Source organism: Hypanus sabinus, chromosome 27 (genome assembly GCF_030144855.1).
Source record: "Hypanus sabinus isolate sHypSab1 chromosome 27, sHypSab1.hap1, whole genome shotgun sequence".
NCBI classification, from domain to species: Eukaryota; Metazoa; Chordata; class Chondrichthyes; order Myliobatiformes; family Dasyatidae; genus Hypanus; species Hypanus sabinus.
The window spans coordinates 40,153,666-40,180,824 of record NC_082732.1 but is presented as its reverse complement, the minus strand read 5'-3'; the positions used below and the strand labels follow the sequence as shown (position 1 = coordinate 40,180,824).

The 27,159-nt window shown below is 44.1% G+C and overlaps 1 protein-coding gene and 1 pseudogene across 1 annotated transcript in view; both read right to left on the bottom strand.

The window, feature by feature from the left end:
• eno1a (enolase 1a, (alpha)) overlaps window positions 1-24,309 on the bottom strand; it is a 47,398-nt gene extending 23,089 nt beyond the window's left edge. The window contains exons 1-3 of the mRNA XM_059952294.1: window positions 24,288-24,309; window positions 21,823-21,917; window positions 10,329-10,424 (exon numbers count right to left, since the gene is read on the bottom strand). Coding sequence (XP_059808277.1) covers window positions 10,329-10,424; window positions 21,823-21,917; window positions 24,288-24,307 — 211 coding nt within the window. The 5' untranslated portion in view covers window positions 24,308-24,309. The remainder of the gene's footprint in view (window positions 1-10,328; window positions 10,425-21,822; window positions 21,918-24,287) is intronic.
• On the bottom strand, window positions 14,840-15,339 carry LOC132381952 (peptidyl-prolyl cis-trans isomerase-like; annotated as a pseudogene).
• Window positions 24,310-27,159: the final 2,850 nt, after the last annotated feature.

Genomic DNA, 27,159 nt, shown 5'->3' with positions numbered 1-27,159 from the left:
AGGATTGTGTACTTGGTACTGTTCTATTCATTGAAACCCCTCAGGGGACAACCAGAGTGGGCTGGTTTGATGGGTTACATCATCTCAACCTGATTGACACCTGAGACCCCATGAGTGGAGATAAAAGTGGGGTCTGGGGTAACACCCCTCAGACACACTAGGAGAAACGCTAGTGAGCATCAGAACCCCCACGAGACAGGGTGGGAGACCGGAGACAGAACGAAGGTTCGGTGAATTTTAACTCAAAGTTTTGTAGTGAGACCGGTGGGGGCTTGTGTGTGTGTCCACCCTTGCCTGGGTGACGAGTCAACCACAGAAGAATGGTCTAGCTAAAGGACGGAGGGGTCATACATGAATGGCCACAACAACGACGCATCGACAGATCAAAATCGTAAAGGAAGGTTGGCAAGATAATAGCTGTTATTGTTTGCACGTTCTCTCTCTCTCCAACAATTGAAACACAGCGACCAACAACTACCAGAGCCTGCATGAACTGAACTGAACTTTATATTTCCATCTGACAATTCATTATCCCCTAGACAACGATACAGCTTATTTCTTATTGATTATTATTATACCCGCACTTTTAGGTTTAGTATTGATGACGTATTTTATCTGAATATTTGCATTGATATTATTTTTGTGTATTTTTACTAATAAATACTGTTGAAAATAGTATCACCAGACTCCAACGGACACTTCTATCTTTGCTGGTAAGACACCCAGTTACGGGGTTTGTAACAGGTGTTTGATGCTTTTTTTGGAACGGGTTCCATGGTGTTTCTTCGCTTTGTGGCTGTCTGTGAGATGTTGAATCTCAAGGTTGTACTGCGTACATACTGCACTTTGAGAATAAATGTACTCCGATGAAGCCATGTTGAAAGTCCTTTCCAACAATAAATTTCAACACTAACTAATCTTTTCAAGGAACTTTTACGATTAAGAGCCCTTTACACAAGTGCAAACCAGCTGCGAATATATTCAGAAGAGATTCTGCCGGTGCTGAAAATCCGGAGTAACACGGACAAAGTGCTGGAGGAACTCAGCTGGTCTGGCAGCCTGGCTCTGTCTCCCTTCCTTTGAAGGATCTCGGCCTGAAGCACTGACTGTTTATTCCTGTCCATAGATGCTCTTAGAAGATTCTAAACTCCTGCACCTATTTTCTATGTTTCTATCTGAGCTGCTGAGTTCCTCCAGCATTTTGGGAATATGTATTCATCTATTCATGAAATCTTGTCTATTAATTAAATCTGTCTTGGGTCAAGATCTTTTCAAATTCTTAAGTTACAAAAGTAAGTGCTCACTATACAAACTTCAGTATTCTCTCCCAAACCGACATCCCCAGCAATGAGGCCCCAGTTATGGTCAGATATTGTCAGGTCAGGTACTTGACACCAGACTCTCTTGTGAGCTGTGTCATAGGAAAGAGACAGAGGAACAACCCAGTAGCACAGCAGTTAGTGTAATGCTGTTACAGTGCCAGCAATCTGGGTTCAATTCCTACCCTGTCTGTGAAGAGTTTGATTCCTCCAGTTGCTCTGGTTTCCTCCCACCTTCCAAAGGGGTATATGGGTCAGTAGTTCAATTGGCTGTACAAGCTAGTTATCATGTTATATCCCTAAATAAGAAAAAAAATCAAAAATAAGAGGAAAAAATAACTAAGCTGATGCCGAAAGCTTCTGAACAAATACATCACCACCACCGACTCTTGGAAAATTCTGTCCCGTGACCGATCGAAGTGGAGAGGGAAAATTCAGGATGGCACTGACGGTGTTTGGACCACGCAGAATTAGTCCATAAATGGAGGTAGGAGTACACCAGCTCAGAAACAGCCACCTCGTCCGGAACCCTTTTACCCCCAGCTGTGGAAGAGTCCACAGTTAGCCCACTGGCCTCAGTCTACACAGAATCCACTAAACCAGAGTGGACACAAATCAGCCTCGATCCTGGGGCAGGCTGAAACAAAAATAACTGGGGAGAAAAAAAAGAGTAACATCCTGGAAATGTTAACCTGAGAGTTCCGTATTAGTCATTAAAAAGCAAATGTGTATAAAGAATGTGTTTGAAATTTTAAAGCCATTAACAGAAACAGATGTTGATCCAACAAGCTCGGTTATAGGCTTGATAGGTTCTTGCCTAGTAACGGCATTGAAGGTGACAGGGAGGGACAATAAATCAGCCATAATGGAGTGGTGGATCGGACTCGATGGGCTGAATGGCCTAATTCTGCTCCTATATCTTTTGGTTGGGAAGGACGATCCCACCAAGGTGTATGGCAGCTGGAATGATCCATATGTGTTGTCCATGAGAAGAACAAGAGGTTCAGGAGATCCGTTCACACAGCCTTTTGCTGCCAGTTCTGCCCTTCCATGGGCCACGGTCTTGAGGTACCGTCATAATTCAGGGTGCCCTGCTCATCGTAGAGACAAGGAAATGCGGACGAGGATGTTGTTCTGAACAAGTCAACGGTAACCCGGTGGAGGAGGCATCAGCGGCTGTGTGGGAGATAACGGGGGTGTGGTGGGCTCGTTGAGATCTATGCCGGGTTGGGGACAGGCCGCCATGGGCCAGCTCTCCTATTGGTGCTGCACTGCCTGGAAAACAAGCTGGTTTGCCTTCAGCGGTGGGAGATGAGGAATTGCTGCCTGCTCGTTCCTGCAGAAACATGGCTCCAGGACAACATGGCACTCAGGGACTTGTACTAATGTTATTTTGTGGTGTTGTAGGTGTATGTGGTATGGGACGTGACTATAGGTGCAGTATTTCACACCTTGGTCTTGGAGCAACAAAGTTTCATTTAGCTGCATATATGTGTATGGTTGAATGACAATTAAACTTGAACTTAACACAGACATACCTTCTTAAGGAGTTCAGGTGCAATTATGGAATTGATGTTATCAACAGCTTTTAGAACACCTGGAATAAACAAGCAAATTAATCATTGTTCAAGCCCATGCTCATGCTGAACAGGCAATGGTGGACCATCTGCTAGAATTGTTACCGCACAGGATTCAAATCATTACTTGGTTTGATGCTATCCATGGATCAAATTGGAAGAGTGGACCAGCAAAGACAAATCAACAGATGCCTGCTCGGCGTGTTAGTTTGCAAAAAAAACCCGCATGCTTTGTGAATTAACCATCGCAGGTGTACTGGTTACCTGACTACACAAAGCAGGTCCAAGGAATTCATTAATATACTTAACAGGTCTTGACACACCTGGGAGAAGAAGTGAAAACAAACCTCAGTCGAACAGAAAACGGTACCATATCAGATCGATTGCGACAACGTGGCGAGCGTGCATACGGCTGATCAAGCGTGCAGCCAATCAATTGGGCCTCCTATGCATGGAGGACTCTCTCTTTTGGGCACGTGCTTCTGAGTGTACGTGCCACTGCCTCGGTGAGCTCGGTTCATTGCTCTTACATTGTAAGTTACCTGATGTGATCCGTTACCAACATGACTCAATAAAAACATTGAATCCTACTGCACCGTTGTTGTTCTTGCTCCACATATATGTCATTAAAGTCTTGTAAGGTAACTTGATCCATACACAATAGGTGCAAAAGCTTAAAACACTCAAGACTTAACTGAAACATTGCAATTTCGAATTGGCTCATCGGTTTATTATTGTCACAAGTACAGTGAAAAGCTTTTCTTGCACACTGTTCATGCAGTGTGGAGGGCTTTGCCTGTGATGGACCGGGCTGCATCCACCACTTTCTGCAGCCTTTTCTGTTCCCAGCTGTTGGCATTTCTATGATGCAACCAGTTTGGGTATACTCTATACTGGACATGCACAGAATCAGTTTTAAATCATACATACATGTAACTGTGCACTTGTTTAAAGCACTGTGGAGTTCAAAGTAAAGAGTCCAGAAGACCACAAGATACAGGAGTAGAATTAGTCCATTTGGCCCATCGAGACTGCTCCGCCAATTCATAATGGCTGATCCATTTTCCTCTCAGCTCCAATCTCCTGTCTTCCCCATCCCCCCCTCCCATATCTCCTCCTGCTCTGACCAATCAAGAACCTATCAATTTCTGCCTTAAGTATACATGAACATTTGGCCTCCACAGATGCCTGTGGAAATGAACTTCACAGATGCCTGTGGAAATGGTTTCCACAGATTCACCGCTCTCTAGCTAAAGAAATTCCTCCCTGTCTCTGTCCTAAGAGATGGTCCTCTGTTCTGACGCTGTGTCCTCTGAACTTGGAGTTTCCTACCATAGGAAACATCCTCTCCAAATCCACCCTATCAAGGCCTTTCATCAATCAATAGGTTTCAATTAGGTCACCCCTCATTCTTCTGAATTTCAGTGAAAACGCCCAGAGGCCATCAAGTGCTCTTCATGTGACAAGCCATTCAAACCTGGAATAATTTTCATGAACCTCGTTTGAACCCTCTCCAGAACTACTCATAGTACTCCAAGTGAAGCCTCACCAGTGCTTTATCAACTCTCAACATTACATCCTTGCTTTTATATTGTGGTCCTCTTGAAATGAATGCTAATATTACATTTGCTTTCCTCATCGCAGACTTAAACTCCAAATAAACCTTTGGAGAATCCTGCACAAGGTCTCCCAAGTCCTTTCATGCCTCAGAGTTTTGCATTTTCTCTCCACTTAGCAAACAGTCAGCCATTTCATTTCTTCTACCGAAGTGAATGACCATACACTTCCTGACACTATATTCCATCTGCCACTTCTTTGCCCATTCTCCTAATCTGCCTGTCTTTCTATAGCCTCTCTACTTCCTCAAAACTACCTGCACCTCCACCCATCTTTGTATCATCTGCAAACTTTGCAACAAAGTCATCAGTTCCTTCACCCAAATCATTGACATACAACATAAAGAGAATCAGTCCCAACACATTGCCCTGTGGAACACCACTAGTTACTGACAGCCAACCAGAAATGCTCCCTTTATTCCCACTCTTTGCCTCCTGCCAATCAGCCACTGCTTCATCCATGCTAGGATCTTTCCTGTAATACCATGGGCTTGTAGCTTGTTAAGCAGCATGAGGCTCCTTGTCAAAGGCCTTCTGAAATTCCAAGTACACAACATCAACTGATTCTCCTTTGATTATCCTGCTTGTTATTTCTTCAAGAAATTCCAACAGATTAGTCAGGCAAGATTTTCTCTTGCAAAAACTATGCTGACTATGGCCTATTTTATCATGAGCCTCCAAGTACCCCAAAATTACATCCTTAACAATGGACTCCAACAATAGACTCTTAACTAGTGAGGTCAGACTAACTGGCCTATAATTTCATTTCTTCTGCTTCCTTCCCTTCTTGAAGAGTGGAGTGACATTTGCAATTTTCCAGTCTTCCAGAACTATCCCAGAATTAGGTATTTCTTGAAAGATCATTACTAATGCCTCCATGATCTTTTCAGCCACCTCTTTCGTAACTCTGGAGTGTACACAACCTGGTCCAAGTGACTTATCTACCTTCAGACCTTTTAGTTTCCCCAAGAACCTTTTCCCTAATAATGGTAACTTCACACACTTCATGACCCCTGACACCAGGAACTTTAACCATACTGTTAGTGTTTTCCACAGTGAAGACTGATGCAAAATAGTCATTCAGTTTTTCTGCCATTTCATTGTTTCCCCATTACTACCTCTGCAGCAGTGTTTTCCAGCGGTCCAGTATCCACTCCCACCTCTCTAACTGTTTATGTATCTGAAGAAACTTTTGGTATCCTCTTTAATATTACTGGCCAGCTTACTTTTGTATTCCATCTTTATCTTCTTCAGGACTTGTTTTAGTTGTCATCTGTTGATTTTTAAAAGCTTCCTCATCCTCTAGCTTCCCATTCATTTTTGCTCTATTATTATACTTTTTGCTCTATTCTTTGGCTTTTATGTTGGCTTTGACTTCTCTTGTTAGCCATAGTTGTGTCATCTTTCCTTTGGAATGCTTTTTCCTCTTTGGATCTTATATATCCTGTGCCTTCTGAATTGCTTCCAGAAATTCCAGCCATTGCTGCCCTGCTTGTGCTCTTTCCTAATCAGTTCTGGCCAACTCCTCTCTCGTGCTTCTGGAATTCCCTTTACTCCATTGTAATACTGATACATCTGACCTCAGCTTCTCCTTCTCAAATTCAGATGTATTAGAATCACTTCTCCTAAGGGTTCTTTCACCTTAAGCTCTCTAATCAATTCCAGTTCGTTACACAACACCCAATGTTCATTGCTCATCCACCGGTGGGCTCAACCACGAACTGCTCGAAAAAGCCATCTCATAGGCATTCTAGAAATTCTCCCTTTTGGAATCCAGTACCAACCAGATTTATTCAATCTACCTGCATATTGAAATCCCCATGAGAATTGTAACATTGCCCCTTTGGCATACATTTTCTATCTCCTGAGCTACCATGATGCTTGACAGCGACTCCTCCAAATTCATTTGCGGAATCTGTTTAATTTCTACCTTTTTTGTCTCTCCTTTTCCTTCTTAAGGTGGCTGGGGTTCTGTCAAAGACCCTGACCTAGAGCTACACTCAAACTTTGGTTCTCTGTGGCAGTGGGACCTGCTCCCGGGCCTCACCGACCGGCCATTTCTCAATATCCCAAGGACACAGCCTAGAAGACGAGTGCACCTGCAAGCTTCCGAGGCTTTGCGGCCCTGTGGACGAGCTGAAGTGTCGCGGCAGAAAACAGAACATTGGGAACAGTGTATCAGCTGCTGGGGGCTCTGTACTCAGTGAATCGCATGCTCCCTCTCTTTCTCTCGTTGGTGGGTCATTGTCGATTCTTGAGCTGAAGAACTCGGGGAAAAGAAAGGAGACACAGCAGACTTTAACACAGCAAATCACTGAGTTGTTAATCTTGCTGTGAAAGGGTAACACCTTTCTATCTCTTTATTAGGAGAGTGAGGGCCTGTGGGATGTCAAATTATCGGGTGAATGATTAGTTTTTGTTGTACTGCAGAACATGGTCTTTCTTGGGGGCTTTGCTATTGTTTGCTTGGGAGGGTGCAAGCTGCTGAAGCTTTTTTATGCTGAAGTAAGTGGGGGAGGTTCATTGCTTTGCTGTGTGGGAGGGGTGGAGAATGGGGGGCTTAGGGGTTCTAACATTTTTACTGTCAATCATTCTGTTTTTGTGGATGTTTGTGCAGAACAAGAGTTTCAGGTTGTATATTGCATCCGTTCTCTGATATTAAATGGATCTATTGAACTATTGATAACCTGTAGACCACATCTTTACTGCTGTTTGGGGGTCTGTATATAACTACCATTGGGGTCTTTTTACCCTTACAATTCCTTCACTCTATTCACAATGATTCAACACCTTCTGACCCAATGTCACCTCTGCCTAATGATTTGATTTCAATACTTGAAACTCCACAGGTTGTGGGAACAGTTCGGTGTTGGGGTGAGTGAAGTTATCCCCTCTAGTTCAAGAGCATGACGATTGAGGGGTATTAACTGTTTTTGAACCAGGTGCTGAGGTTCTTGTACTTCCTTCCTGATGGCGGCATGGTCTGGATGGTGGGGGTACGATGCTGTTTTTCTACAACAGTGCTCTATGTAGATGTGGCCACAGTGGTGGGGGGGGGGGGGTTTACCTGTGATCAACTTTGCCATATCCACTACTTTTTGTAAGTTGTCCATTCAAAGGGATTGGTGTTTCCATACTAGGCTGATGCAGCCAGACAATATACACTCCACATCCATGGAAATTTATCAAAGTTATCAAAGACATGCTAAATCTTTGCAAGCTTCTAAGAATGTAGAGGCGCCACGGTGCTTTCTTTGTAATGTCACTTATGTGCTGGACCAAGGACGGGGCCTCTGAAAATATAACACCACTGAATATGAAGTTGCTTACCCTCTCTATATCCCTGATCATGGATGTGGAGCTTTTACCAAAGCTCAGTGTTGGGGTCCCTCTTGTATTCAGGCGAGTGCCTCTCGCGGAGCAGCCCTCCCATTTAAACATTTGGCAGATCAATGGTTGGAATATTAACATTCCGTCAACAGCAGAGAAAGTTGTGCCAATGCAATACAGAGAATTTAACACTACAAGCACACATCTCACTAATGATAAATTGGCTGCCATTAACAGCCAACAGGACTGCCAGCAGACATTTGTTTTAAAAAGATCTGTGTTGGTGCAAAAAAAAACACCATCGTGTTATGCATGGTGTAATATTACCCTAAGTGCAGATAATTTGGAACAACATTCTGCATATGGAACAGAAGTGATAAATTATTGTTGATCTTCTGCATAAGACTGCAAACAGAAGCTGCCAACTGTAAATGGCACTGTCAAAGTAAGCCAATTAAGTTAGCCAGCTTCATAAATAGCAAACCACAAATCCTGAGCACAGTATTGGATACCATTTTGAAGCGTGTTTCCCTTCCCCAAAAGGTTATTGGCACAGCTTAACAAAAGCATTCAACAGAATTTTATTTATTTATTTAGACATACAGTGTGGAACAGGCCTTTCAAGCCTAATGAGCTGCACCTCCCAGCAACACTGGAGTAATCACAAGACCAATTATCCTACTAACCTGTACATAATTCTGTATCAGTCTATAGACATGTAGTGGAGAGTATATTGACTGGCTGCATCACAGCCTGGTATGGAAACACCAATGCACTCGAAGGGAGAATTCTACAAAAGGTAATGGGTAAGACTGAGTCCATCACGGGTAAAGCCCTCTCCACATTTACCCGAATCCCGCTGCTGCCTGTAAGGAGTTTGTTGTTCCTCCCCATGACCTCGGGGGTTTCCCCCGGAAGCTCCCGTTTCCTCGCACATTCCAAAGACGTACGGGTTAGTAGGTTAATAGGCCACATGGGTGTAATGAGGTGGTGCAGGCTCATTGGGTTGGAAGGACCTGTTACCGTGCTGTATCTCTAAATAAAATAAAAATAAAAATGTTGGAGAACTCAGCTGGTCTGTCAGCATCTATGGAGAAGAAGCTGTTTATTCTTCCAAAGATGTTGCCTGATCTGCTGACTTTCATCAGCACTTTGTGCGTGTTACTGACTCGCATACGTCGTGTTTTAATTTCTACCATCGGGAAGGAGATACAGAAGCCTTAGGTCCCACACCACCAGGTTCAGGAGCATTTATTACCCTTCAACCATCAGGCTGTTGAACCAGTTTGGATGACTTCACTCACCTCAACTCTGAACTGATTCCACAACCTACAGACTCATTTTCAATGACTCTACAACTCATCTTCTCAGTATTATTTTTTAAAATTTGCACAATTTGTCTTCTTTTGCATACTGTTTGTTTGTCAGTCTTTGCTTATGTATAGTTTTTCATAAATTCTACAGTGTTGTATTTCTTTATTTTCCCCATAAAAGCCTGCAAGAAAATGAATCTTGGGATAAAATATAGTAATGTAAGTACTTTCATAATAGTAACGTACATACTTTCATAATAAATTTACTTTGACATTGACATGACCCTTTCACCTTATTTCTGTCTGCACTGTACTCTTGCTGAAACTGTAACAGTGCTTTCTGTGGTTGCTTTACCCTTTGTTCTTGTGTTTGGAATGATCTGTCTAAATGGAATGCAAAACAAAGTATCTCACTGTATCTCAGTAAATGTGACAATGATAAACCTCTGACCAAGTTTGGAGAGAATTGACAACATTTTTATCCCTGCAGTAGGAGATCTAGAACGACTGGTCAATCACTTCAAAGTTCTTGGATGGACTGTAAAGTTCTGTATCGATGATTCAGGGTTGGGAAGGAGGCATCATGATGCTGGAAGGCTCTGCTGTCTATGTGGGCACAGTGGATTGAAAAACCTCTCACCGTTTTGTGTGACCTCTCTGACTTTAGGATGGAGGAGGTCGGCCGTTCAACATGTGCCGTGTCATATTGACATGGGGAATCATGATTTTCATGTGACTATGATTGTTCTTGGTGAATTTTTCTACAGAAGGGGTTTACCATTGCCTCCTTCTGGACAGTGTCTTTACAAGGCAGGTGACCCCAGCCATTATCAATACTCTTCAGAGATTGTCTGCCTGGCGTCAGTGGTTGCATAACCAGGACTTGTGATATGCACCAGCTGCTTATGTGAGCATCTACCACCTGCCCCCATAGTTTCACGTGACCCTGATGGGGGTGTCTGAGCAGGTGATACACCTCGCCCAAGGGTGACCTGCAGGCTAGCAGAGGAAAGGAGCACCTTACGCCTCCTTTGGTGGAGACGCATCTCCGCCCGCACCCTGTGGAGGGAATAGTTAATTAAAAACAAGAAACATAAATACAAAGTTCAGCCTCTTGGGGGAAAAAAAGACCAGAAAGCACAATTGTAACTCAAGTGTAGCTGACACACTTGCCTTTGCCCAAGAACCGGGTCTTGTCCTCATCTCTCAGTTCTAGTGCTTCATAAATACCGGTGGAGGCACCACTTGGAACAGCAGCTCGGAACATTCCTATCATCAAATATACAAAACAAAGTGAAAGCACAGCCGTTTCCCGTCTCGGCAAACTTTATACAATCTCTAGGTTTAGTAATTAGCGCCAATATTTACTTACAAAATAAGTTGCAGAACTTCAATGTAATTAATTGCCTGCTAAACATTTTGTGACATCCAGAACTTAAGATGTCAAATCACAACCAGTGTCTCCTTGACAAGTTCATTCACCACCCTTCTCACGAAGGGGCAGTGCCTGAGGAAAGCAGCATCCATTACTAAGGACCTTTACCATTGGGGACATGCCTTCTTCTCATTACTATCATCGTTGAGGAGCTACAGGAGCCTAACGATCCACACTCAGTGATTCAGAAATAGCTCTTTCCCCTCTACCATCAGATTCCTGAGACAGTCCATGAACCCACGATCACCACCTCACCATTTTCACCTCTTTTGTTGGTAATATTCATTTTCTAATTTAGAGTAATTTTATATCTTTGCACTGACCTGTTGTCACAAAACAACAGATTCCATGTCATGCAAGACAGTGATTAGACACATGAATCTGATTCTGATGTACAAGTTTTTTTTGCCATTGTGAGTCACCCCTAGTGTGTAGATGAGGAGGAGAATCTGGGACCATTAATGGGAACGAGAGGAGAAATCGGGCAAGAGAAGGATTAATGGTGAAAGCTAAATTATCTAAGGGTAAACCGATGGAGAACTTCTTCATTCAGAGGGTGGTGTGAGTGTGGAATGAGCTGCCAGCGGAAGTGGTAAATGCGGGTTTGATTACACTGTATAAGAGATGATCGGTAAAATACAGGATATGATGGGTATGGAAGGTGCAGATAGATGGGACTAGGCAGGAGATCAGATCGGCATGGACTAGGTAGGCCAAAGAGCCTATTTCTGTGTTGTAATACTGCATGCCTCTAATAGAAATAGATGGTTGGCTGGGATCAATGGGCCAAAGGGCGTGTTTCATGCTGTTTCTCCCCATGACTAAATACTTTAAAAGCTACTGGATTTTAAACTAGCCGATGCTCCCACTGTGCATCTAGATGGCAGAAGATATATAAAGGTCAACAAAATTCTCGTATTGTGGTGGTTTTGATTTACCTTAACCAGCACCCTTGTTGGCTCTAATTAGTGTTGTTTCCATGGTTACCGAAAGGGCAATGCATCAATTTTTAAGAGATTGGGAGGTTTGAAAATTCAGCAAAGACATCACAAGCACAAATCCTATTGTCCAGGACATGCACTCATCTCATTGCTACCATCAACGAGGAACAGGAGCCTGAAAACACACAGTCAACGTTTAGGAACAGCTTCTTCCCCTCCGCCATCAGATTTCTATATGGACAATGAACCCATATACAATACCACAGTATTTTTTTCCTTTTTGTACTAATTATTTAATTATAGTTTTAAAATTATGTATTACAAAGTACTGCTGCCACAAAACAAATATCATGACATCTGCCAGTGACATACAACCCGATTCTGATTTCCTTTCCCATTTTCCATTCCCTGCCTGGTCATGTGCTGCTTCAACATGGGGAGAGATTCCACTTCTCATCCTTCCAGCTCCCCCCTACCCCATGCACGCTCCCCTGAAACAAGACAACAAAATGGTGGCCACATGTGGATATAACTGCAAATAGGTTTATATATTTAAAGAGTCAGATATTCAATTGAACTTCAAGTTTGCTATTTCTGTGGATCAAAGGAATTGTCACAAAAGACATTTGGCTTGTGTCAGCAATCAGGGCTCAATTCCCACTGAGTGTAAGGAGTTTGTGCGTTCTCCCTGTCACCTTTGGGTGCTCTGGTTTCCTTCCACAAACAAAGGTTATGAACAGAAGGTAGGAACATGGGGTTGAGAGGGACAATAAGTCAGCCATGATCGAATGGTGGGGCAGACTGGATGGGCCGAATGGCCTGATTTTGCTCCTATATCTTATGGTCACATTCCAAAGACTTGTGGATTAGAATTAGAAAATTGTGGACATTCTACAATTTTTCTATTAGGTACAGGAAGACATAAATTTAAGATTAGAGGTAAGAAATGTATAAGGGACATTGGGACAGCTCCTTCCTGCAAAAGGCAGTGCATATTTGGAATGAACGGTTACAGAAGGTACCTAATAAAGTGGCCACCAGGTGTATAGTCTACACAGTTTTATAAAAACAACACTAAAATATTCCACTAGGCTAATGTTTCAAGGGTTGGAAAACTACAGGGACTGTGACAATGTTCACATTCCTTCATAACAGAGATGTTTTCAGAACGGCTGATCTTCAAGAGCTCAACTCCGGGGCATAATTGTCATGGCCCTCAAGCGAGAGGAACACTCCCAGGCTCCAAATAGAGTCTTCAGTTATATTCCATTATTATTAATTATCGCCCTTTTCAAATGTACAGCCAATACTTGGCAGACTCTTTATTTCCCAAGCTGCTGTTGAATGGAACTCACCATGCAATCTAATACATTGTGACTTGTCTGCCCAGACAAGTAGTTTTTGCTTTGTAAGATCAAACTGCATTACACGAAAGGCCATCAGACGAAGCAAGCAACAATCACACACGGACAATGCAAACAGCCGAGTTTGTCGTGTCTGTGGAACACAGCATGAAAAGGCACCCACCACTCACATTATATCAGTTTGTTTTCTAATCAACATCTTGAGTTTATCTACATAGGAAAATATAAAATTTCACAGGTTTCCGTATGGATAATCAACAATTAAATGTTCTCCCCGTGACTGTGTGGGTTTCCTCCGGGTGCTCTGGTTTCCTCCCACAATCCAAAGACAGCAGGTTACAAAGTTAATTGGTCCCATGAGTGTAAGTGGGCAGAAGAGGTGATAGAGTTTGAGGGGGTGACCAGATAGAGGCATAAGATCACAAGCACCATAGACACGGCGGAAGCATGATCTTTTTCCTGGGGATGGGGATAGGTTTAAGATTAGAGTCAGGAAATTTAGAATGGACAATGGGGCCTGCTTCTTCACACAAAAGGTAGTGAGTATGAATGGTGAGTGCAATGTTTTACAGCACCAACGAACCCGGTTCAATTCCCGCCACTGTCCGTAAAGAGTTTGTACGTTTTCCCAGTGACCACACGGGTTTCCTCTGGGTGCTCCAGTTTCCTCCCACAGTCTAAAGAGGTACAGGTTAGGGTCAGTAAGTTGTGGACATGCCATGTTGCTGCTGGAAGTGTGGTGACATTTGCGGGCTGCCCCCAAAGCAATCCTCAGACTGTGTTGGTATTGATACAAACGCCACATTTCACTGAATGTTTGGAATATGGCAAAAAAAAAGCTAATAATTTCTCTAAAGTCACAGTGTATCCTCTTAATCCAAAAGAAAAAAAATCCATTCAATCCTCTGTGGAAGTTAAATTCAAGTAAGTCATCAGTCGGTCAGGAATAAAATCCTTGCGTCAAAGTTTGGAGTTAAATTCCAGTGCTGTTTGTATGCCCTTCCAATGAGCACGTGGGTATCCTCCGGGTGCTCTGGTCAAAGGCGTACCAGTTAATCGGTCATTGTAATGGTCAGGTGAATCAGATCGAACAATAACAGTGAAACCTGTGCAGGAGAGGTTTTAAAGTGGAAAAGTCATTGCACTGGGGCAGGTTCAATCTCTCAACCTTGAAAGTCCAAGTCCAGCGGAACAAGTGCTCGTCACAGCTGGGGTCTTCCTTGGTGGCACTGGATGACCATGACCACTTCCTCGTCTCTCCATGCCCTTTGGTCTCCTCAAAGGGTTGCAGAACCATCTTCCCAGCCACTGGATCTCACTGTTGATCTCATCCGCCCTGCCCACCAGAGCAGACGTCACATGCTAAGGGAGGTATGTCCCCATCTCACTGGGGTATGAGGCCAGCTACCCTCGCTTGGTGTAGGCCGCCTGTTGAAGCAGTGTACCGGATTGTGGTCACTGTCACATGTGAACGGCCGCTTGGAGCCACAGGCGAGAGCTGAGTGTCCGGTGGGGCCCAAAGGTGAGTGAGCTGCCCCAGAATGGACACAACAACCCCCTCCCTGGACACCACATACGTCCTATGTTTAGGCTGGCATTCAGTTGGTGGGTTGCTGCATTGTGTGGCTTGTTGAGTCAGAAGAGCCCGTCCCTCACTGCATCTCTTTTTTTTTTGGTGCACAGATGTACATTTTATTTGAATGAAGTGTTTTAGTACAAGGCTAAAATAAACAAATAATTCCATTATACCTCATGAAAAAGTTAAAAGCTAAGCACTGCCACAGATCACTGAAAATTGATGGTTCAGGCTCCAACCTGGGCAAAAGCCTCAGGTAACTTGGAAATGTACAATTACACAAATCAACTTGAGATTTGGATTTTGCCACCTTCATAGCAACGTACCAATGGAAAAAAGACTGGGCAGCCACCGTGGGAATGTTCTCATCACATTGTTCCACAGTCAAGAATGTGAACAGTAACACTTGTCTTTCCACTCTGCAATCCCTTTGATTCCATTTGTTGTACGACATCGTAGCCTTCCACCACACGGCCAAACACAACATGCTTTCCATCCAACCAACTAGTTTTATCAGTACAGATAAAAAATTGTGATCCATTTGTATTGGGCTCAACATTTGCCATTGATAGTATTCCTTCTCCTTCATGTTTGAGTATGAAGTTCTCATCTGGAAATTTGTTACATAGATGGATTTGCCCCCTGTGCCATTGCCTTTTGTGAAATCTCCACCTTGGCACAGAAAGCCAGGAATTATTTGGTGAAAAATTGATCCTTTAAACCCGTCACCCTCTGGCTTGGTACAAAGCACACGGAAGTTCTCTGCGGTTTTTGGAACAACATCACTCCTTAGCTCGAATACAATGCGGCCCACTTGCTGCTTATCAAAACCAATGTCGAAGAAGACTCGAGGGTTGCCCATTCTATTTTTTTCCTCTCTTGCCACTTGGTGCTGACCTCAACCAAGCACGCTGTCAGGAGTGCTAATCCTCGCTGCATCTCTAAATCAGGAGTCCACACTTGAGGTCTATGGACACTCAGTTAATGGCTGTGGCCTGTGGCACAAGTAAGATTGGGACCCCTGGTCTAATTAAATAAAAGGCAACAATGAGCATGAAAGTGTTGTTAGAAAACTCATTTTATTCACTGATGTCCATTGGGAAAGGAGATTTGTTACTCTTCCACCAAGTATCAACTCTTAAATGCTAAGCAAGCCATTCGCTTCAGGTCAATGCTTCCAAAAATATCCAGATTATACAAACAAGTACATCAGAAAATAAAGCTCTTTGTGGTGCATGCTTAGCCCATTGCTCGACTCTCTCTACACGCATGACTGTGTGTCTAGGCACAGTACAAACACCATCTATAACCTCGCTGACCACACACCCATTGTCGGCAGAATATCAGATGGTGACGAGGAGGCGTACAGGAGTGAGCTAGTTCGGCTGGCTGAGTGATGCTGCAATAGTAACCTTGAACTCATCGTCAGTAAGACCAAGGAACTGATAGTGGATTTCAGGAAAGGGAAGTCGAGGGAACACATGCCAGTTCGCATTGAGGGTTCAGCAGTGGAAAGGGTGAGCAGTTTCAAGTTCCAGGGTGTCAGCTTCTCCGAGATCTATCCTGGGCTGAACATCATGACGCAATTATGAAGAGGGCACTCCAGTGGCTGTATTTCATCAGGAGTTTGGGATTTGGTACGTCACTAAAGATTCGAGCTAATTTCTACAGAGGTACCGTGGGCAGCATTCCAAGTGGTCGCATCACCATCTGATATGAAGGTGGCATTGATCATTAAGGACCCCCAGCACCCATGCCCTCTTCTCATTACCACCACCAGAGAGGTGGTACAGGAGCCTGAAGACTCTCACTCAATATTTTAGGAACACCTTCTACCCTCCACCATCAGATTTATGAAAAGATAATGAACCCATGTGCACTACCTTATGAGTACTTAATTAATTGTTAAATATAAAATTCTGATTATAATTTATAGTATATTTTATGTATGGTACTGTACTGCTGCCACAAAACAACAAAAGTCATGGCATATGTCAGTGATAATAAACCTGATTCCGAGTTTCTGAGTGACTGATCTGGGCGCTATATTTATCTTTAAATTAGGTTACAGATTGGGAGCTCAGGGAATGCCACTGCGAGTATTCTTTGGAGTGACTTCATTCCCAACAAATGTGTGAATCAGCAAGAGACCCATTTGCATTCCTTCCAACAACTGTACAGTAGATTGAACACCACAGCACATTACAGGCCCTTCAGCCCACAATATTGTGCTGACATTTTAAACCTATGCCAAAATCAATCTAACCCTTCCCTCCCACATCGCCCTCCCCACCTCTTTACTTTATTGTCACCAAATAATTGATACTAGAGTGTACAATCACCACAGTGACATTTGTTTCTGTGCTTTGCTCTCCCTGAAGTACAAATCGAAATAAATATAATAAAAATTTAAATTGTAAATCACAATTAGAAAATAGAAGAGGGAAAGTAAGGGAGCACAAGTCAGGTCCAGATATTTGGAAGGTACGGCCCAGATCCGGGTCAGGATCTGTTCAGCAGTCTTATCACAGTTGGAAAGAAGCTGTTCCCAAATCTGAGCTGTACGTATCTTCATGCTCCTGAACCTTCTCCCAGAGGGAAGGGGGAACAAAAAGTATGTTGGCTGGGTGGGTCGTGTCCTTGATTATCCTGGCAGCACTGCTCCGACAGCGTGTGGTGTAAAGTGAGTCCGAGGATGGAAGATTGGTTTGTGTGATATGCTGGGCTATGTTCACGATCTTCTGCAGCTTCTTCCGGTCACAGTTTGGATAACTTCCAAACCAGGTTGCGATGCACCCTGGTGCACCTATAAAAATTAGTGAGGGTATTAGGGGACAGGCCAAATTTCTTTAGCTTTCCGAGTACATTTACAAGGAGTGCTGGCGCAGGAAAGCAGCATCCATCATCAAAGACCCCCACCATACAACCAGCACTCTCTTCTCGCTGCTACCACCGGGCAGGAGGTACAGGAGCCTCAGGTCCCACACCACCAGGTTCAGGAACAGTTATTACCCCTCAACCACCAGGCTCTTGAACCGGAGGGGAGAATTACACTCACCCCAACATGAACTGATTCCACAATCTATGGGCTCACTTTAAGGACTCCACAACCCATCTTCTCGATATTTATTGCTTACTTATTCACAGCACTGTGCAAAAATGTTAGGCACTTTTATATAGCTATGGTGCCTATGACTTTTACTCAGTAGTGCATTTGTCTACGTGGAGTGGAGAGCGAGTATGAAAATCTGGCGAGAGCAAAGGATGTTGGGAATGGTGAAGGTAGAGCACCGCGGGAGGGGTGTGGGACAGGTGGCAGAGAAGGAGTTCCAGGGGCTGGGGGTAGCGTAGGTGCAGACACACCCAGCCCTGAGACATCAGGCAAGGTCATCTGATTCCAAACAACTGGTTTATTGATCATTACAGAACGTCTCTCTGGTGCTTCCCGCTCTCTCCCCTCTCCCTTCTCCTTTTCCTAACCACGATTCCCCCCTCCCTGCCCCCTTCCCACTCTCAGTCCACAATAAAGACCCATATCAGAATCAGGTTTATCATCACTCACATATGTCATGAATATTTTTCCAGCAGTACAGTGCAATAAGTAAATTTACTACAGTATTGTGCAAAAGTCTTAGGCACTCTAACTATATACATATATGTGCCTAAGACTTTTGTACACTACTGTATTACAATTTTTTTCTCATTTTTGTATTTGCTGTTTGTCTTTTGTGCATTGCACAGAATGCCAGCAAGAAAATTAGTCTCAGGGTAGTATATAACCACATATACGCACTTTGATAATAAACTTACTTTGAACTTTTTTTTCTTTCATTCATGTGCTTATTGAAGAGAACACTGGGATCTGAACACACAACCTCCTGGTTTTACCTTGGACCAGTTAAGCCTCAGAATCCTCCCAATCCACATTCCCAACATGGATTTAATGGGCTGAATGGAATCTACAGTCAGATTCAGATTTACTTATCACATGTACATTGAGCTATGCAGTGAAGCATGTTGTTTTGCATTGACCAGCAACGTAGTCCAACAAAGTGCCGGGTCCAGCCTGCGAGCATTGCCACACTTCCGGCACTAACACAGCATGCCCACAACTCACTAACTCGAACTGTGCACCATTGGAATGTGGGAGGAAACTGGAGCACCTGGAGGAAACCCACACAGTCATGGGGAGAAATCACAAACTCCTCACAGACTTTGGCAGGAATCGAACCCTGATTGCAGATTAATGCCACTGTAAAGCGATTGGGAGACTGCGACACAACCGAACCAGATCGTTCAAAATGGGACACCGGCAGATAACAACCTAAACTTACTCTGGCTGGCGAAATTTGCTTCTAATTCATGCAGCTGCAAACACTTAGCTGAACTGCAGGGAAACCGTATGACGCCAGCACAAGGATTAGTCAGATTTGGAACTTTGAGTCAGAGAGCACTACAGCACACAAACAGACCCTTTGGCCCATCTAGTCTGGGCTGAAATATTATTCTGCCAAGTCCCATTGAGCTGCACCTGGACCATAACTCCCTATACTCCTCCCATCCATATACTTATCCAAACCGGCGTTGAGTAACTATGAAAAGACCCACACAGAGGCCAGAAGGCTCTTTGGCACTAACCCATCCAACCTTCACAGTCACTTGAGGCAAAATGACACAGACGTCATTTATGATAAGCACAATTATTTCTCCTGTGTACAAAATGGTGCCCAAAGCTTATCTAGTGAAAGGTTAGTCCTGATGAAGGGTCTTGGCCCGAAACGTCCACAGTACTTCTCCTTATAGATGCTGCCTGGCCTGCTGTGTTCCACCAACATTTTGTGTGTGTTATTTTAATTTCCAGCATCTGCAGCTTTCCTCGTGTTTGCTAGTAAAAGGTAACATTGTTTTAGTGGAATTCCTACAGTAGGTACAAATTTTAGTCAACCTAATTAAGGATCAAATACTTAAAGGAATAGAAGATCAAACCCCAGAGACACACTGCACTGAAACAGGCATTTCGGCCCATCATGTCCACCTTGGTTGCAAGAACAGGAAAACAGATTCTTATCTGAACGGTGGTCGATTAGGAAAAGGGGAGGTGCAACGAGACCTGGGTGTCATTGTACACCAGTCATTGAAAGTGGGCATGCAAGTACAGCAGGCGGTGAAAAAGGCAAATGGTATGTTGGCATTCATAGCAAAAGGATTTGAGTACAGGAGCAAGGATGTTCTACTGCAGTTGTTCAAGGCCTTGGTGAGACCGCACCTAGAGTATTGTGTGCAGTTTTAGTCCCCTAAACTGAGGAAAGACATTCTTGCCATAGAGGGAGTACAGAGAAGGTTCACCAGATTGATTCCTGGGATGGCAGGACTTTCATATAAAGAAAGACTGGATCGACTAGGCTTATCGACTGGAATTTAGAAGATTGAGGGTGGGATCTTATTGAAATGTATAAAATTCTAAAGGGATTGGACAGGCTAGATGCAGGAAGATTGTTTCCGATGTTGGGGAAGTCCAGAATGAGGGGTCACAGTTTAAGGATAATGGGGAAGCCTTTTAGGACCGAGATGAGGAAAAACTTCTTCACACAGAGAGTGGTGAATCTGTGGAATTCTCTGCCACAGGAAACAGTTGAGGCCGGTTCATTGGCTATATTTAAGAGGAGGTTAGATATGGCCCTTGTGGCTAAAGGGATCGGAGGGTATGGAGAGAAAGTAGGTACAGGGTTCTGAGTTGGATGATCAGCCATGATCATACTGAATGGCGGTGCAGGCTCAAAGGGCCAAATGGCCTACTCCTGCACCTACTTTCTATGTTTCTATGTCAATACTGACCTTTCCCTCCACCAACACTCATCTCATTTGCCTGTGTGTACAGCCCGAGTTCTTCTCAAGATGGCGCCAAGCTACAATGTCCACTGAGGCTGTGGTTCAGTCAGATTTTTTCGGTTTCTGGAAATGGTTTTCAGAACACTGCAGGGAGGTAGATGGTTGGTTAAGTTCAGGGTGAGGTTCAGGAAGAGGACTGAGGCCAGTAAATGAAGAGTCGGAGGCAGGAGCCAATGCTGAGATGGAGACCATGATCCCCAGTCAATGGCAGACCCCATAGATAGGGGAGGGGTGACCCCACATAGGCAAGTCTCCCCAGATCAGAAAGTCATGTGATCAGAGGACTACGTGGGCAGGAGGCCCAATGTCCATGAGCCTGTTATTCTTGCAGGGTCTGTAGGTTTGAGGTCCAGAAGCGGCTTCAGCTAAGGATGGAGGCCTGCCTGCCTGCCTGTGTGTGTGTGTGTGTGTGTGTGTGTGTGTGTGTGTGTGTGTGTGTGTGTGTGTGCGCGCACGCGCGCGAGTGGGTGGTTAGAGAGACAGAGAAGGAAGGGGCTTGTTTTGTTTTTGTAGTCTTGCTGAACATTGTAGGCATGTTAAGTTGACACCAGAGTGTGTGGCAACACTTGTGGACATGCTCAGGTGTGTTGGTTGTTCATGCAAATGTCGTATTTCTCCTTACGTTTCGATGTCCATGTGATAAGTAAAGAAAATCTTTAATTTTTGCAACAATATTCACTACTATAGGCTTTCATTTACATGTTTCGATGTACATGTGATACACCTGAATCAACGAATACAATGAATCTGACTCCCCGGGGTGCGTGTGTCATATTAAAACCCATTAATCTCAAAAAACCTACATGGATCCATAAGAGAACCCAATCCAGGATCTCAACATGAATGGATGGCTGCCTATTCCCCAGCCCCCTGCACTGATCCCCCTCCCCTTCCCACTGACGTTGCCTGATCTGCTGAGTTCCTGCAGCCATACAGTTTGTTGCTCCAGAACTTTATTTGCCAAGATAATAAAATGCCAGATGGGGAAAGTAATTCCAGATTCCCCTACACTACTCCTGATCCAGTGTATCATATTCAGTGTTCATGGTGTGTCCCTCTCTACACTGGAGAAACCACAGACTGGGTGACCATTTTGTGGAGCACCTGCTACGAGGGCACAGGTTACCAGGGTCCTCTGTCCGAGGCCAGTCCCTCACACTGTCTCTTGTATCTCTTCTCTCCCAGGGATGAGGACTCTAGAAGTTTCGTCAGCGTTTCTGTAGCACTGGGTTTTTATGGGACGTGGTTGCTAGTTCCAATCCCAGCCTTTCTCTTCTTCCAAGCTGAGTTCGATCTTCTAGTTGCCTTTCTAAATTCTTCCCCCATACTCCAACTCAGGCTACCTCGTCTGTGACCCCGTGCACCGAGACACATTTACCTTTGGACAATTGGTAAGTTCCCTTACGCAATACCAAATTCAACACACAGCATGATTAATCGCAACGATTTGGATCACACTGACCTTTTGCGGTGCATAGATCTACTTCCACTGTAGGGTTGCCACGTGAATCAAAAATTTCACGGGCATGGATCCTCAAGATGGACATCGTGGCGGTTCTGTGAGGGAAGACAATACGGTCACTTTAAACAATAAACCTTCTCCATCACATAAAGCAATTACCTTCCAGTCCCATTCCAAGCAGGACAAGTTGTAGTTTGAGTGATCAGCCTCTACGAAGCAAATGTCTTAAGATTTTGTGTCAATGATGGACAAGGAGGTGGATTAGAAATTCTGCCCAATGTGGGCAAGAGAGGCGACAATTCAGCGTCGCCTTTTCTCAGAAGTTCTACATTTTAGGCGATACTTTAAGCTCTGTATTTATGTGAAGTTATATTTTTTGATTGAATTGGTTTTCCTAGTATACTCCTGAGAAATTTGATGGTGGTGATATGAAAACTGTTTAAATTGGTAAACACAAGAGACTCTGCAGATGCTGGAAACAGTTGCTGATTCGGGCAAAGACCCTTCATTAGGAACAGATGAGAAGCATCATCTCTTCCATTGATGCTGCCTTACCTGCTGAGCTCCTCCAGCATTTTGTGTGTGTTGTTTAAATTGGTTTATTATTGTCACATGTACTGAGGTAAAACTTTGCTTTGCATGCCAACCATACAGATCATTTCACCACGTCAGTGCCTTGAGGTGGCACAATAACAGAATGAAGTGTTACAGTGACAGAGAAAGTTTCTCTTTCGCCAACCATTCCCCAACTGTTTATTTTACTGAGCCCCTATCTGTTCTTTCAAACTTGGGGTTCAGGGGTGGGTCATATCAAAGTTACAAAAGGGCCAGAGAATCAAAGAGCACTATAGCTCACTGAGTCCATGCCAAACTGCTGTTCTGATCTACACTGTCCGACGAGTCTTTTGTAGTTTATTGAAGAGGTAAATAAGGTGATAGATGAAGGTAGGGCAGTGGATGTAGTCTGTATGGACTTTTTTAAGGCCTGATCTAAAAGGTTAGGTTGTATGGGAATTACTGGTGAGGCGGATTCAAAATTGGCTCGATGATAGGAAGCACAGGGCAACGTTTGAAAGTCCTTTCTCTGACAGGAGGTCTGTGACTAGTGAGGTGCCTCAGGGATCAGTGTTCGCTTATCCATGATTTGGATGTGAAAGTGCGCGGCACAATTAGCAAGCTTGTCGGTGATAGTAAATTAGGGGTTCTTGATCGGGAAGCCCGTTACGGATACAGTCCGTAATCCGTTACGTAACGGATTGTGATCCGTTCGGGAGATGGGCTGAGGAGTGGCAAATGGATCTCAACTGACAGATGATGCATTTTGGATAGTCAAACGATGGTAGGACCTACACAGACAACGGCCTAATACTGATGAGCACTGCAGAGCAGGGGGATCTGGGAGTACAAGTACACAGCTCACTGAGAGCAGCTGCACAAATAGGCAGGAAGGTGAAGAAGACACTTGGCACGTTGGCCTTCATCAGTCAGAGCACCGAGTTTAGGAGCTGCATGCAGAGTATCGTATACAGGTTTGGTCACCCTACTACAGGAAAGGCACTGCCAAGCTGGAGAGGTGCAGAAGAGATTTACATGGATGCCGCCTAGACGAGAAGGCCCAAGGTATAGGAAGAGGATATTCATTCATTGCAGCTTCGGAGAATGGGAGGGAGGGGGTTCCTTAATGATATTTATAAAACTATAAAGGGTATAGATGAGGTGAATAGTCAGGGGGGGAGATCTAAAACTAAAGGGTAAAGATACAGGGGGAGAAATTTAGGAGACGTGAGCAGAAACTCCATGGTGAGTACCCAGAATGAGCTCTCAGACGAAGTGGTCTAGCTGGGCTCGACTACAATATTTACGAGTTATTTGGGTATTACATGGAGGGTTAGGGGCCTAATACAGTCGACTGGGACTAGCAGAGACGATGCTGTGGTCTGCATGGACCAGATGAGACAAAGGGCCTGTGTCTGTACTGTATTACTTCATGACATGAAGTATAAATCTTCAAAGATGCTGCGGCAATCAGCCGACAGGCACCCCGACCTTATGTATGAATAGAATAAACTGAAATGTCTTGGTAGATCTATTTTGCATAACACTTGAAAATAAAATTCACTATTTGACCCACTCTTAGAGCCTTTTTGCCAGCGATGTGACAATTCCGGATGCCATAAATATCGGCTTAACGAGGGTTTATTCAGAAGAATGAACTAGTAAAACTGGTTAAAAAGGATAAAACGGTGAGCAGTTTCAAGTTCCTGGGTGTCAACATCTCTGAAGATCTACCCTGGGCCCAACATATCGATGCAATTTCTGTGCAGTGACTGGAGCTGGAGGAAATTAGCCAGGTCACCAAAGACTCTTACAACATTCTAACCGTCTGGTATGGAGGCGTCAATGGCCAGGATGAGAAAAAGCTGCAGCAAGTGGTAAACTCAGCCAGCTCCATCATGGGCACTGACCTCCCGACCATCAAGAACATCTTCAAAAGGCGGCATCCATCATTAAGGACCCCCACCGTCCAGGACATGCCCTCTTGTCAATGCTAAATTGGGGAGGAAGTATAGGAGCCCTAGTTATATATATATATCTCATTGTAATTTGTTGCATTTTACATATTGCACTGACTACTGCCACAAAACAGCAAACTTCACAACATATGTCCATATGTCAGTGACTGATTTGGATTCTCCAGGCTGGACTTGAAGCAGGTAATGTACACTGGTAATGTAGTGAACGACATAACAAGTTGCGTATTGTTACTGGTGAATGCTTCAGTTCGACTCTTAATGGCAAGCTTTTGATAAATCAATGTACACTCTGTGGCCACTTTATTAGATAGTGTACCTCCTGTACCTAATTAAGGTGGCCACCGAGTTTAAGTTCATGGTTTTCTGCTGCTGTAGCCCATCCTCTTCACGGTTCAATGTGTTGTGTGTTCAGAGATGCTCTTCTGCACACCACTGTTGTAACGTGTGGTTATTTGAGTTACTGTCACCTTCCTGTCAGCTTGACCCAGTCTGGCCATTCTCCTCTGACCTCTCTCATTAACAAGGCGTTTTTGCCCACAGAACTGCCGCTCACTGGATTTTTTTTGTTTTTCACACCATTCTCTGTAAACTCTGGAGACTGTTGCGGGTGAACATCCCAGGAGATCAGCAGTTTCTGAGATACTCAAACCACCCCATCTGGCACCAACAGTCATTCGATGGTCAAAGTCACTTAGATCACATTTCTTCCTCATTCTGATGTTTGGTCTGAACAACAACTGGACCTCTTGACCATGTCTGCATGCTTTTATGCTGCCACATGATTAGCAGGTTAGATTTTGCATTAACGAGCAGGTGTACCTAATAAAGTGGACACTAGGCGTGCATCTGGTACTGAAAGCGTAACGAAGAGAAAACTGAATGAGACCCTTCGCTAAAAATTACGGGATAATATACATCGGGTGAAAATTAGTGCAGCCATCCACCATTTGGAAGAGTCGCCAGTTTAAATTAAACTTCAGTCCAGTGAAGGACTTGCTATTTATAGTTAAGCAGAACATATTTGGACAGTTACTAATTCTTTCGGCCAGTCCACTGATGCTGCCAGAGCAGAGAGCTGAAAAATCTCCAACACCATCAGCAGCTCCAGCGATAAAAAAAATTCAGCAACCCTTTAATCATTTAAATTCCTAAAAGAACTATGTTTATGCTAAACATTCCAGGTGCAACAATGCAAACGGCGGCCGAATGGAAAGGGTGGTGTTTAACTTCGCCTGTCGAAATCCCCAACAACTAGATGCAGACACATGGACAGTTATCTAGGATTTCCCTATTTTTAGTCTGGAGTCATAATGCAATCGCAGAAATGATTAGCTTCATATTTCAAACAAAACCCAACCCTTTTCACCTCTCCTTACCGAGTTTAATATTAAATGCGAAATCCTACAATTTACCACAAACGCAGAGCTCACACACCAAGAGTGGAAAGCATGGCCAAATATTGAAAAGTCCATACTAATTATTCAGTCTCTTCCCAACATAAAAATATAACAACACCAGTGCTTTTTCAAAGAGCTGCTTAACAAATTGGGAGGTAACTGCAACCTTCAAGCCGTAGTCAGTCAAACGCTTCTCTCGGCCTCTGACTACCGGCGTTAACCTGTGAGACGCCACAAGGAGCACAGGAACTCAAAGTAAATCAGCGCCTACCTGTTGCGTGCAGCGAGCGAGAGGAGGGTCTGAGGCAGAGACAGGGCGCGCGACCCCGCAGCGAACGCGCGACCCCGCAGCGGGGGTTCTTATTGGCTCGTTCCCGCACGGAACAATGCGTCTCCCGGGAAACGGCGACAACCGTCACCGACAACTCCGCCTGCGCGCTCTCGCAGTGCGCGCGCCGGGGACAGAGGTCCCTTCCCAGAGTTCGGCACTTCGACAGGAGTCCCACAGCTCAGGAACATCGGGTTCCTCAATCACCTCAACACCCAGCTGACTCCACAGCCTAGAGACTCACTTCCAAGGGCTCTACAACTCAGTATTATTTATTTACTCTTATTGTTTGCGCGGTTTTATTTCCTTATGCATATTGGTTTGTCAGTCTTTGGGACAAGAGTGTTGAACATTCTGACATAACTGTCCTATATGGTTACATACAGGTAGTTTGAGTTTAACTTTCCTGGAGTCAGGAGTGGGATATTCGGTCACCCATTCGCAGTGTCACCCCACGGCACACACTCCATATCCCCAAATTCATCAGATTCAGATTCAGTTTATTGTTTATTAGAAACCACAAATGCAATGCAGTTAAAAAATGAGACAACGTTCCTTCAGAATGATATCACAAAAACACATGACAAAACAGACAACACTAGAAAATCCACGTAACGTTTGGCAATCCCCAATCCAGAGTCCAGAGAAGCTGCTGCGTATTAATATCGCACTACCATCTTAGTGCGTTCCCCGGAAAGGAGCTCCAAACCCACCAGACAAACAAGACCAAAAACTAAAGCTACAAGACCTGCACAAAACCACATATTTACAACATACAGTTACAACAGTGCAAACAATAGCATAATTGATTTAAAAAAAAACAGACTATGGGCACAGTAAAAATAGTCCAAAGATGTTAAAAGACTATAAGCTCAAAAGAAACCATCACACAGTTTCCACAAGTTCTTGGGGTCCCCGATTGACTCGTCATCTCACGCTGGCGGCAGAAGGGAATACCCCCGCTATGGACTTCCATGGCTTGTCACCATATACAACCCAGAGATTTATTTCCTTGTGGGCATACCCAGCAAATCCAAGAACCATAACAGAATCAATGTAAGACTGTGCCCAACAGGAT